The sequence below is a fragment of the Emydura macquarii genome, unplaced genomic scaffold (assembly GCF_026122565.2).
Source record: "Emydura macquarii macquarii isolate MOO-44397 ecotype Brisbane River unplaced genomic scaffold, CSIRO-AGI_Emac_v2 contig_318, whole genome shotgun sequence".
Classification (NCBI taxonomy): Eukaryota; Metazoa; Chordata; order Testudines; family Chelidae; genus Emydura; species Emydura macquarii.
In genome coordinates this window covers 12,976,736-12,990,147 of record NW_027130455.1, presented here as the reverse complement: position 1 = coordinate 12,990,147, position 13,412 = coordinate 12,976,736, and the positions used below count along the sequence as shown (strand labels likewise).

At 38.6% G+C, this 13,412-nt stretch overlaps 1 protein-coding gene across 5 annotated transcripts in view; it reads right to left on the bottom strand.

Annotated features, from left to right (window-relative positions):
• Positions 1 to 13,412, bottom strand: part of SYTL2 (synaptotagmin like 2) — a 79,702-nt gene that overhangs the window by 15,976 nt on the left and 50,314 nt on the right. The window contains exons 7-11 of one of the 5 annotated variants that reach the window (XM_067568795.1): positions 10,827 to 11,711; positions 5,163 to 9,587; positions 3,127 to 3,228; positions 1,564 to 1,617; positions 7 to 54 (exon numbers count right to left, since the gene is read on the bottom strand). In XM_067568795.1, coding sequence (XP_067424896.1) covers positions 7 to 54; positions 1,564 to 1,617; positions 3,127 to 3,228; positions 5,163 to 9,587; positions 10,827 to 11,711 — 5,514 coding nt within the window. Of the gene's footprint in view, positions 1 to 6; positions 55 to 1,563; positions 1,618 to 3,126; positions 3,229 to 3,673; positions 5,087 to 5,162; positions 9,588 to 10,826; positions 11,712 to 13,412 lie in introns of those variants that run through there. The other 4 variants (XM_067568809.1, XM_067568801.1, XM_067568824.1 and 1 more) reach the window with 4 other exon arrangements.

Sequence of the window (13,412 nt, the reverse complement as noted above, 5' to 3'; positions counted from 1 at the left end):
ACTCACTTCCTTGTACATTTTCATTTGTCTCTTGTTGCTGATCGCTTTTCTGATCTGCTCAGAAGGGCAACATTGAGAACAATATATTGTCATTCAGTAGTAAAGATATCAGGTTTGTATAGCTAGCATAGAACTAGACTCTTTATATGTCAAACTGAAGATCATCTTTCATCCTTCATAATCATTATTGGCCTGGATTTCCAAGACCCCATATCATCTCTCACTATACCTTTGGGGCATTTTTCTTTTTCGACAATCTGGATTGCAACCAATGCAATAGGACCTTGTCAGCAAGTTAAGTCCAAGCATTAAAGGGGGGATTTTCAAAAGTGTTCCGTATTGGCCTGACTCTACTTCCTCTGAAGTCAACATTTGACCAAGTACTGAGTACTTTGGAAACTCACACCCTAAATTTGCCAAGGTTGATATTTGTGCAAGTCTTTACTGTGACTGACTGGAGCACAAAAATAATCTGGCTGCTTGAAAAAACAAAAAAACCTTTACTCTGCAGCTAAATTATATGTACACATTTCATATATATTTTCACTGAAATCTACAGCTATGTTCCCAGTTCAGGAAAACACTTAAGCATGTGCTTAATGTCCCATTAACTGCTCTCTGCACCATGCACAATGGACAGCAATATGGGGGTCTATAATGCACTGTGGTCAGACTACAGACTAACTATAAAACACACTGAAGCCTCTAAAAGAGTCAGTAATAAATACAACTAATAGTGACTAGTTTTAGAATTGTGGTGCCACTATATAGCACTTAAAAGGAAGTAATGATGTGTTATATACCACCATATTCAGTGTCACTATCGCCATGTAACCTAGTAATTTTTGTTTTTGTTTTAAATTCAGGATCCTTTAGTTAGTGTTTACAAACACTATCTCAATTACATCAAAGGGAGTTTAGTGCATATATATGATGCAGAATTTGGCCAATTCAATGTAACAGATGAATTTATAAGTGAACTAGTAGATTATCAGTAACAAGAGTAAACAAGCTGGTGGCTCATCCAGTATCTCAGAGCAAGCAGATCCACTTGTGTTTTAAGTCTTTGCTCTGTTGGAAAGAGACAGAGCTTCACATACTAAATGGATGTACCTTTTTCCACTAAGTAATCTGAACAGTATTTTGAGCAATCAATCAGCATCATCTTACAGTGCAACAAATGGGCATGCTAATTTGATAGTTTAGGAAATCAGTTCTGCACTGAGCCAATACCCACAGCTCTCATTGACTTCAGTGGCTATGCCACTTGTGGAATGCCTGAAGGATCAAGCCCAGATAACACACTATGTGACTCAAACAACGTTTCTTGCAATAACAGTGGGATATATTAGGATATAACAACAGTGGGATATATTGTTTAGGAATTAAAACAGAGGTAGAGAAATGCTACCCAAGTATTTAAATCATGCAGAAATTAACTAATTAAATCTACCATACAGCAGTGATACAATTCTTAAATTCACCAACTCTTTTGGCTGGTTAGTGGAAGAGGACACTGAAAAAAGAATACTATGTTCATGCAGACACAAATGAGATATTTACCATCTTCAGCACTAAGTACTAATTCTTCTTTCGGAATATCTACTTTTCCTTTATCTGTGCAGGAAAAAGTAACAGTTAGAAAGTTTGCTGTTCAGGAAAGTAGTATGGATTACTGTGGCAGCCACAGAATTAAATAGAAATAAGGTCAAAATCAGCAGAGCCACAGCCAAGGTTAAATGCACAAAGCACAAGGTTAAATGCTGTCTATAAAACACTTCGTACTTGGATTACAAAATTCAACTAATGTGCTCTTAAGGGGAGCTGTAAGGTCATTGTTTAATTCAGTTTACATAAGGACACTGCTGCCCTCATATCTGAGATCCAAAAGTCAGTTACAAGTAAGCAACAGCACATTAAAATAAAGAGAATTAAGAGTTCTTATGCCAGTATTTTAAACTAGTGTAAAATGCCTGAAGTGGCCAACTCCTTCCAAAACCCACTGCTCTATTCACAAATATCTACATGCATGAAGTTTCACACATTTTCCCCATTATGCCCAGCAATCCATAAGATATTGAAAAATACATAATCATGAACAGAGGTGTAAGTGAAATTTTGAACACAAGCATATTCGATTGCATAATTTAGATAGGAACTCAAGAGCCAAATTTACTGCTCGTGCAAGTAGGTGCAACTCTACTGAAGTCAGTGCAGCTGCTCTGACTTGCACCAACCACTAATTTGGCCCATATCCATTTGTGAGTGAGGGCAAATATTTATGTATTACCCGTTTGGGTGCTTGCACATCCCTTTATGGTATAACAAGCACAAAACCCACTACTGAGCAAAGCCATGCTGATTAAGACCAATGCAATGCACGTTTCTTGGAAGAAGTCTGCTGTGTGGACCAATTTAGATGAACACTCCTGTGTAAACTCCATGCAAGTTATTTATAAATAGAGCTGGCCCACAAGAGAAAATTATAACAATTGAGAATACTTCAGGAGACTCAAGTCTGATCTGGCTTTAAAAAATAAAACATGAAAATGGGAGGACAGGATAAAATGTTTTCTCAGTCACAACCCAGACATTTACAGATATACAGTTAGTGGCAAGAAGAGTTAAGCCTTCTTTAAAACTTGCTAGTGGAATTAGGAATGGACATGGCAGTTGCATCCTTCCCTGCCTACTTTCTGCCAGTCAAGGTATAATCATTGTTACAAAGATGGCTATATGAATGGGATGTAAGAGAAAATGAAAGAAGGGGCTGAAAAGCATGTCTTAATTAAGCATGCTGCAAAAGAAGCCTAATTTATATTAAGTTTACTGAGAAATGAAAAACAGAAGAAAGTGTTCAAAATGAGCATGCAGTATTGAAAGCAAAACCTGGTCAAAAGCACAGTTAGAGCACTGTTTCTTACTTCCTATTCAGAAGTAGAGTTATAAAGCATGGTGGTTATTTATTTCATTATTTTGGATGCTCATTCTGAGGATAGTTTTTCTGCCAAGACCCATTGTTGGAATATTAGAATGCCAGTTGGTGAAGACGTGGAAAGATAGTATATAAGTATTGTTAAGCTTAGTTGGGGGGCATGGAAGACAGCAGACAAGCTTTGTGCTCACTTGATGTGGCTGATGGAATGTCCTCTAGACTTTTGGAAGGCCTTTGCTTATCTGCACACCTTTTCAAAGCCTTCAAAATAGGATCTAATTCTTCTTCTGAACCTGTCACAAGACAAAATACATGAACACTGCACAAACATACAGACATGCCTTTTTAAGTGAGAGCCATTTTTAAAAAAAACCAATTGCTATTTTTAACTAATGAAGAGATATTTTAACCCTTAGCAAAACATTAAAAATTCTAGTTTTGACAACTATGGAAAACCCAAAAGAAAAATTAGGGAAAGGTGAAGCTGTATAGTCATAGGTTTGGAGGCATAATGGAATTCTAAATAATAAGGTAAAATACATGCAGTACCAAAGACCAGTAGGATCAACAGGCACAGAATTGAATAAGCTTATATTACTTGGATACAGGCTTTCAGGAATACATATTTTAGAAGTGATTTAACCTGAAGTTGTCATGTCAACATTGTAGCTTGAGGTATTGACTTGAAATAAAAAGGAAATTAAAATTAATTTTAAGAGTTATGGAGCAAAATTTTACCTTCGGATGTGTTTGTGTAGGCCTCCCACTGATAACAGATATCCCACATGGGCATTTGTCCTGTTTTGTCTACATATGCACATGCTAGAGGTGGGCAAACTAATTCATACTCAGGACTGTTTGAGTTGGATTCAGTGCAACCCAGCTGGGTCCACAAATAAGCAGGAGACTAGCTAGAAACTCGAACCATGTTGTAGAACTGCTTCCTCATGGAGAATATCACTTTGGGTGCTAACAGTGGGGGTTATTTTAATAATGAGGATGTGTCTCCATTTGAAGAAAAAAACCAGAGACCACAATTCACGTCATGTCGTCCAAACAGCAGCCATAGGAAAGCTCAACTGTTACCAACATGGGACAGCTTCAGATCTTAGAAGTTAATGGGGTCACATTTGTCCCAATTGGCAGCCCCCTCTGCCATCTCATCCCTTCAAAAATTCCTCTCTCTTGCCTTCCCCCACCCTCCCCATGAACAAAAATGACCCAAAATGCAGCACTTTAGCTATGGCGCAAAGCCTGAAGCCTTTGCTCAAGTTTTACTCATTCTTCACTCATGCCAGAAATCCCGTTGGCTTCAGTTGTGTTTTGCCTGAGTAAAGATCGAGGAATTAATGATCACAGCTGGCAGCCCCTGCAAAATTTCACAGGTTCCTCAGCTTCTCCAGTTAAGGGGAACAATCCGGATTTCTCAGAAAAAATATTAAATTACTCTCTCCATCTAACGTAACTCCAGTAGTTTAATTACATCGGCACTGCCTACCACGCTCTGTACAGGAGATAGAGTTGCTCCAGTGCTACCATCTGTTCCAGATGCATCTCTATTTGAATGGTAACATTTCAGTGGAAGATATGACTAAGTGAATCTAGCCCATATTCTGATGCAGCAGACTGCAGCAATGAATTGATTAAGGCAGGGGTGGGCCTTCTCCTTGGCACATTGTCGTTTGTTTTTGAAATTGGAAGGTACACATGGGAAAGCAGAAGCTGGTTTATGCTAACAAGGCCCCTTCCTTAAATCAGCCAGAAAAACATTGTTTTAAAAAAAAAAAAAAAGAAAAAAGAAAAAAAAGAGGATCTAAAGCCCAAAGTTTAAATAATAGAACTCCTCATTGTTCCCACATTGAACAAACTGCTGGAAGGGGAAGAAAATCAGGCAAACTTGATCCCTTTCTCTACAGGTATGCAAAGGGGTTATTCCAGCTGAACTCCCCAGACTGCAAGCCACATTGAATGCATGTCTTTTCAAAACATCTGATGACTCAGGCATTTAGAAAGTTCATTAGCACCATTGAGAAAAGATGTCCCAGTCCTTCAGTTAAGAAAAAGAATGAGAATCTCATTCAGGCTTTTGGTTCATCATTCTTAAAGCAGGTTATTAAAAAAAAAAAAAAAAATCTAGTCATATTTCTTAAAAAATCAAAACAAAAACAAAACCAAAAAAAAACCCCAATACCCAGAACCATGGATTTAAGAATTCAAAAATGCTCACAGGTTGAACTTCTCCTAACTCCTGTGTGGGAGTCACTATTTCCATCTGAAAGATCAGAGCCAAAACTTATGATGTCATCATCATCACAGGGAGATGCTAGAAGCTGCTCAACTTTACTCATTTTGGAGGAGTGATCCTCATCTTTAAGTGGCGTGCTTGCTCTCCTGAATCTAGATGGTGCATTCACTTCAGATGTTTCCTCACTGGCATCTGCGAAGGAAGCACTTTTATCAACCTCCTTTCCTGCTTCTTCCTCTCTTTTATTTTCATTTTTTATCTCCATTTTATGCATCACGATAACAGCTGAACCATTCTCTCTTTCCATGGGAAGGAATTCAGTCGATGTCAGGTTAGCCTGTACTGTTTTCTCAAATGCTACATTTCTTTCAGGGAGGGCAAAAACTCTCACTTCATTTACCACATGATCTTCCTTTACAGCTTTGTCATTTTGTTTCAAAGTCTCTCTCTTGATTGGTATCTTAAACTCTGTACGATAGGCACTTGAACCAGAGAGTGGCATTTTAATGGCTAAACTTCCCTTTTCCGCATGAGACACAGAATCATAGGGTCTTTCCAGTTTTCCTATCTTCGCTGGCAGCTGAGATGAAACTTCAGGTGCTTCTTTAAGAAGTTTTTCTAAGCAGATATTCAATTCACTGCATTCTGCTTTTGTTGGAGCAATAGTTTTTTCTACAGTTTCTTTTATTTCTTGAGGATGGTCCATCTTTTGTTGGTAAGTGGAATACGCATTTTGATTAGGCTGTATCCAACCCTTTATTACATTATCCAAACTTTTTAGTTTAAGAGGTGGAGTTTCAGAGACTTCGTTAAGCAGTTTCTGCAAACTAGCATTAAAGTCTCCATGATCAGATTTGGAAGGATCAACAGATTTTTCTATGGTTTCAGTTACTTCTTGAGGAGGGTCAATATCTTGTTGGTATCCTGTGCTCTGATTAGGCTGTATCCCAATGCTCTTCTGCATCGCATTGTCCAGGCTTTTCAGTTTTGGAGTTTGCATTTCAGAGACTTCCTTCAGCAGTTTCTCTAGCCCAGAATTAAATTCGCTGAGTTCTGATTTGGAAGGAGCAACAATTTTTTCTACGGTTTCCTGTACTTCTTGAGCATGGGCCATCTCTTGCTGATTAGTAGAATTTACACTCTGATTAGGCTGTATGCTAACAGGCATCTCACTATCAAAGCTTTTCTGTTCAGAGAGGGGCATTTCAGAAGCTTCCTTGAGCAGTTTCTGCAAATTAGCATTCAATTCACTGAGTTCAGGTTTTGGTTGAACTGTTTTTACCAGTGTTTCAGTCACTTCACGATGGTTACCAGGGGAATCATGATGATCAGTCTGATCCTCTGGCTGAGAGCTTGCATTTTCTCCCCTTTCTGCATGTAAGAGCATTTTAGCTGCATCTCTGTTTGGTTTCTCCAAGCCTGTATCAATCAGGCTAACATGACCCTGATATGTAACTGTAGTTCTCTCTGCAGTCCCAGTTACAATTTCATTTGGAGTCCCAACACTTTCTTGGGCAACAACATAAGTCGCCTGGTCAATCTCTGGGACCCACTTATAAAATCTTTGCTGATTTTCTTCAGGGACATTATCAGATATTGTTTTTTTACGGTTATCTGCATCGTATGACGACGGTGAAATTTCACGTACTTCCTTAAGTAGTTTCTTTAAACCAGCATCTAGATCATGGAATTCAGCTTTTGGTGGAATAATGGTTTTTTCTATAGTCTCTGAAACTGCCTCTTCAGGAGACTGTGCTTCATTCTGGATCACAACATAAGCAGCCATGCCAGGATGCATTGCCTTTTGGGAAGAGCTTGGGATGACTTCTTCATGAGAACTCTCTCTCTGGACACTCTCATTCCCATCTGCTGTCTGATGCAATGGACAGGAAACTTCAGATTCACTAAGCAGCTTCCCTAGACCAATTTTAAGTTCCTTAGGTTCATCTTTGGGTGGAACAACTGTTTTTTCTATAGTTTCTTTTACTTCTTGAGGAAGCGATTCCTCTTTTTGAGAGCTAGGATAAGTGCTTTGACTCCGTTCCATCACCTTTTCAAAAAATCTTCTCTGCTCTGGCCAAGAAACTGTCTCTTCAGAAATATTTTCTGTTATTTTTCTACTAGAAAAGGATGATATTTTGGAGGTTTCATTTAGCAGTTTCTCTAGTCCAGCATTAAATGCATCAAGTTCAACCTTTGATGGGGCAACCGTTTTGTCTACAGTCTCTAAAACCTCCTCTTTAAGCGATTCTGTTTTTTCCTTGGAGTCTGTGGGAGCAATCTTGTTCTGCACTGTTTTTACAGAAAAAATTAGATGTTCATCAATTGCCTGCTCTGTTCTTTGAACACCTTTATCACCAGCTGGTTGGGATGATGGGAAGGACGCCTCAGACATTTCTTTAAGCAGTTTCTGTAAGCCATTGTTAAATATGCTGGGCTGTACTTTTGGTGGGACAATCATTTTTTCTATATATTCTTTAACTTCTTGCTCTGGCAGATCCACCTTTTCTTTAGGTTTTGAGATCATGGACTTTCCTACATTTTCCCCCACTATTTGGGCAGATTCTGTATTTTCTGTTTGTGTCAGATTCACTGACCAGGGAATGGGCTGCCCTTCCTGTTTAGGTGACTCTAATGGAAGTTCAGGCACTTTGAAGTTTGTTTTCTCTTTTGGGGGAATTTGATTTTGCTGTTGAACCATCATCTCTTCTTGGCTCATCTTTGCTCTGGTTTCTTTAGCTTCCTTTGACTCTTTTTGGTGAATTACTGAACTAACATTACTTGGGAAAGTGGTTTCATTTTCCATATTGGTCCTACTCTGTGGTTTAGCTCCAATATCCCAAAAGCTTCTCAAACTCTGAAACTGCAAAGGGTTGGAGATTTGATTCTTAGACTCCTCAGCTATTTTTTCCTTCAAAGACGAAACCTTAAAGTTGGCCTTCTGTTGTGCAGAAAAGGGGTTTCTGTCTTTTTCTGAAGACACTTCTTTCCCACCTTCGTACTTGTTTGATGAAGCAGGAGTAAAACCAATTCTTGGTGGCAAATGATTTGCTTTTGGCAATTTTGTAAATTCATTAACCTTAGCATCAGATTGAAGTATTTTTCTGGACTTCTCAACAGTATGGTCTGCTCTGGATTTATCCATCACATCTGGCCCAGTCTTAGAAGACTTTAGAAATTTATCTTTAGATGCCTCGTCATCACTTAATTCAACTCTTTTGAAGGTAAACAAACTATACTTGTTTTGATCATTTGATTCACTTGATAAGTATGCCGCAGAATCATCAGTGGGTTTTACTTTGCTACTTCCTTTATTGATGTATTGTACTGTGCTACTACCTGATGGGGTAGTATTTACAATGTCTTCCTTATTTGTATGCCTGAGTCCAGTTTTGTCCCTTTCCCAGAAGGCCCTAATATCTCTTACGCTTCTTTTTTGTTCTGTCTGCTCATCTGGGATTTGTACCTGAGATGGCTGCTTGGATTCAGGCTGTGGTAAGATGGGTAATTTCTTCCTAGAACTACTTGGATCTAGTTGCATATTTCCTTGATCAAGTAAACCAGGTTCTTTTCTCTCTATTTCTTTATTATCATATCCAGTCAGTGACTGCACATGGTCTTCTTCCAACGGAGATTTGATAGTATATATTTTCTCTTCCTCTTTCTGAATGCCTGTTTGCACTTTAGTTTTCAATAATGACCCTTCAATTAGCTTTTTAGGAGAACTGAAACTCTCTGAACCTGGTTTGCCTTTTCTCTCTTCAAGAAATGTTGGTTCTTTATGAGCTGCACTTTCATCCTCTGATTTGTATAACATTTTGCCTTCTGCAGCTGATTTTTTGAGAGTATTTGTTTCATCTACCTTAGTAACGGGAAGATCAGTGACCTGTAAATATATCTTCTCTCTACCACTTTTGCTTTTTGCAAGCATAATAGGTCCTTTATTATATTCTGTTCCTTGAGTCTCTTGACTTTGATTTTCTTTTTCCCCCACTTCTAATATGTGCATGTCTTCTGCATCAACTGCTGCAGGCAAAACTTTGCTTGGTTTCCCATTATTTCCAAATGACAACTCAGCCAGTTGTGTACTTTCATCCGTGCTTGGTCCACTAGCTTCTGTGGTTATAACTCTTGTCCTGGGTGATAAGTCTTCCTTTTCAGGTTCCCTCCCCTGGGAGTTTACCGATGGAGTTGTTTCATCACCGGTATTGGAGCTTCTTTTAAACCAATCTAATACTTTTGATATGGACTCATCAGCTGCCTTCATGAACTCAGCAGCATGTTTATCAGGCTTGGAAGTAGTTTTAGCACTTTGATCCTCAAGAACAGGCTTACCTTGCTGAAGGTCTGCAGAGCTGGCATTTGACACCTGAGGAGATTTTGTCTTAGCAGGAAGTGGCTGCTTATCTGTAACATAAAAATACTTTCAAGATAAGGAATTGACAAACATGTGATTTTGCCGAAACAGGTTTTCCATCCACCTTGATAAAATAAATTTAGTAGTGCTTATTATATCTTGTTTCCCCTTCCCATTGCTGCTTGTTATTTTAAAACTACTGTTTACGTGAAAACAGCTATCAAAAGCCAAAAGAAAGAGTGATGTGATGGGGTGGGATGGCTCTTGTGAGTCTAACAAAGTTCTACCACCAATTTGGAAGAAGGGTTGGCGTGATTTTCCTGCCTTTGACAGGGACGGGTTAGCAGTCTTCCAATATGGGGTAAAATCCACAGGTTTTCTACTTGGGGTGCATAAAAATAGGTAGAGCTAGTTTTCGCATATTGCAGGTGAGGTATTTATTTAAAAATAATTTGTGGTTTAAGAGACTCCTCTAGACTTCCATATGATGCTTTACTTTCCACCACGTCCCCCCACTACAAGTTACACAAACTAAAACGCTGAGGTATATCCCATATATTTGTTCTTTTAACCTGAAACAAATATTTCAAGGGAAGAATATTGATATACTGGCAGCACAGCAATGAAAATAAGCTTGTGCAATAAAACAATTTATGAATGAGTAAAGCCTTAATATAAATTACAACCTTACAAAAAGTTCTCTCTGCAGAAACACTTATATTTGCTTATAATTATGGCATAATGGTTCTTATTCAGAGCTGGATTTTTCATCATTTGAACAATTATATTTTGTTTCCATCTAACTGCCATGTTTTTTATTTAGTCCCACGTGTTAAAAAAATCCCCAAGTCACAGTTCCATTATTACCAACAACAGACAATAGTGACTAATTTCTTCAGTTCTTATGTAGGCAAAGCTAGCATAGACTTCAAAACAGGAATCCACCACCGTGTCTCTCTTGTTGCTAATAAATATGCTTTATCCACATTTAGCCTGGGAAAGTTATTAACCAGTTTCTGTTTAAAAAACCATCAATCAACAGGGCATATTCCCAAAGCTTGAATGTTCAGACAATGCTTAGAATGTTAGAAAAGATGTAAGTGGTTTAGTATGTGAAATTAGTAAGAAAGCAGAAATATGCTGGATAATACAGAAAGCTCGCTCTCTCTCTCTCTCTCTCTCTCTCGTGACTGGAATATTAATGGACAGTTATTTATGACTGTTTCAAATTTTTTATTTACCCTTTTCAGTATTAACCCATTGGATGTGTGTTGTGTTGGTTCTCTTACCAATAGCGTGTTTGGGTGACTCCAAGTCAGAATTCAGGGACTGTTTGGATATGTTTTGAGACAATGTTTCATCAACAGTTTGCACTTCCTTGACATTTGGTGAGATATTACTGGAAGATTTTCTTGGCGTTACAAGTTCCATAGGAGGACTTCTCTTAGACTGTAAGGTTTCATTAACTGGTAGGCTTGACCTGTTAGCATCAGACAAATATGGTGCCGATGTGTCTTCTTGTGAGACATCTCTGTCTGTTGCCTTAACATCTAAAGCAGAGGATTGGGAGCGTGGAAGTTTTACAGGAAGAGTTTGTTCATTTTGAAGTCCATCTAATCTACCAGTGTCATTTTCTCCACTCTTAACATAGTCTGATTCCAGTAAGTCAAACTCTCCTATATCTTTGCCATGGTGCAGCTGGGGGCTCTGCAGAGGTTGTTTTTTACCGACACTGGAAGAGAACCTGACCTGTTTTAGTCTTTCCAGTGAATTTTGTGAGAAGTCTTCCGCAGGAGGATTTGTCTCAGCTACTCTTTCGAGAGTAGTTGAAGCGGGCAAACCACCCTTACTCTGATGGTCAAAGATCTGATTAACACGAAGAACTTCTGAATCAGTGGAACTTGAACTCGAACTGCGTTTCAGAATGCCCCTAGGTGGTGTACCAGCACCATTAACCCGATCAGTCCTTTTAGCAGGTTTGGGAAAATAATCATCTTTCTCCAGAGTGGGATCTGTTATTTTATAGATGACTTTTCTAGCTTTTGGTACAGGAGGCTGATCTGCATTTCTCTGAGACTCATCAATAGGTTCTCCAGAAGCCTGCCTATGTTCCTCTGACCTACTGTTTAGTATGATTCTCTTGGATTGGCTCTCCTTGGAAAGCGACAGTGTGTCTGCAAGACAAGACGTGCACACAGGGGAAAGGGTAAAAATATACTGCAAAACAGATCTCAAGCTTAAGAACATGCATTTAGTCAAAACAGCAAGTGTTCTACATAAAGAAAACAAGGTGAAGACATTCCTGCGGCTCTAGTATGCAATGCAAAAAGACAAGACAATGTAAACAATCAAGGCATTCAGCAATATAAAAATACACATTCTTAGAACACGTCTGTTGGAATACTAATAGACAGATTATCAAACTTTATATTAGATTTAATTTGGTTGTATTATAGAGTGTTGACTGACAGAACATTCCTAGAGCAAAGAAACATCACGACTCTAAAGTTGGAGCACAGTAAACCTTTAATCAACACAGCTCTGGTACAGCTCAATTTTATTATTTGTCTTGTGTTTTGTCTCAATCAATTTCTGTAGACAGTTTTCAGGGTTACATGGAACTAAATAAAACTTGCCCACTCAGGACAAGTTTTGCAAGTATTATACACTTTTCCTCTTCCCCCCATTAGCAAGCATCATGGCAGAAAGCAGGTCAGTAATTTTCATGCCTCGGCTGGCAAACTCTCATTACAATTTTGTAAGACTGGATTAAGGTATATCATCTTGTAGCTCCTGTTTGGCTAGGAAGGACATTTTGGGAAAGGGAGGAATCTGAAAAACAGAACTAATGAAACGAGATTGGCAGAGACCCTGGAGAGTTTTTGCCTTCCTATGCAGCATGGGGCATGGTCGCTTTCAGATTTAAACTAGTGTAAATGGTGGATTCTGTGTAACTTGAAGTCTTTAAATCATGATTTGAAGACTTCAGTAACTCAGCCAGAGATTAGGGGTCTATTACAGGAGTGGGTAGGCAAGGTTCTCTGGCCTGCAATGTGCAGGAATTCAGACTAGATGGGCATGATAGTCCCTTCTGACCTTAGTCTAAGAAAAAACAGGGGGATGAGATCAAAGATTGGGACCCCAGCTTGAGTCGTTGTTCCTGAGCCAATAGCAGCCATGATTGGGACTGTTGCAAAGTCAGCCACGCCTGACACCTGGGAAATAAGAGCATCTGAAACTGCTGAATCACCAACAGGGTTGTAACACTGGACGCAGCCTGGGACACTGGCAGACCAGCCAGCCTGCGTATGACCGGTAACAACTTAACAGGAGGCATTATAATTGCAATCAAGATGATCCACTTATGTATGGGTATCAAAGAAGGCTACCAAAACCCAACTCATTCATTTTGTGTTGACAAGAATCAAAGAATAAATGCTAAGTGTATTTGTCTGTGTTTACCTATATCTTGTTAGTAACAAAGTAACCAGATTAGCTTGTTGATGTTAATTCTCTTTCATGTCTTAATTGCCTTAATTATGTATGCCACTGTTCAGTTAATCTTAAAATCAAAGATATAAAATACTGCAGGAAACTAGTAATATTATCTACATTGTCTTCAGCTTAACTATCTATGTTATAATGGAGGATGGGCTAATTGCCTTATGTGAAAGTGTGTGACTAGTTTACCTATGCATGCATAGGAAATAGAAGATTAAGAAGTCTAAGATGCTGTTGGATGATGGGGTGAGCCAGCAGTTTATTCCATTACTGCTGTGATCCTGAACTATGAATGCTGGAAATCACTTGTATATACATTGGTCTTTTAACCATTTGTAACTATTCTTTTCCTTTTATAATTAAATCTTTAATTT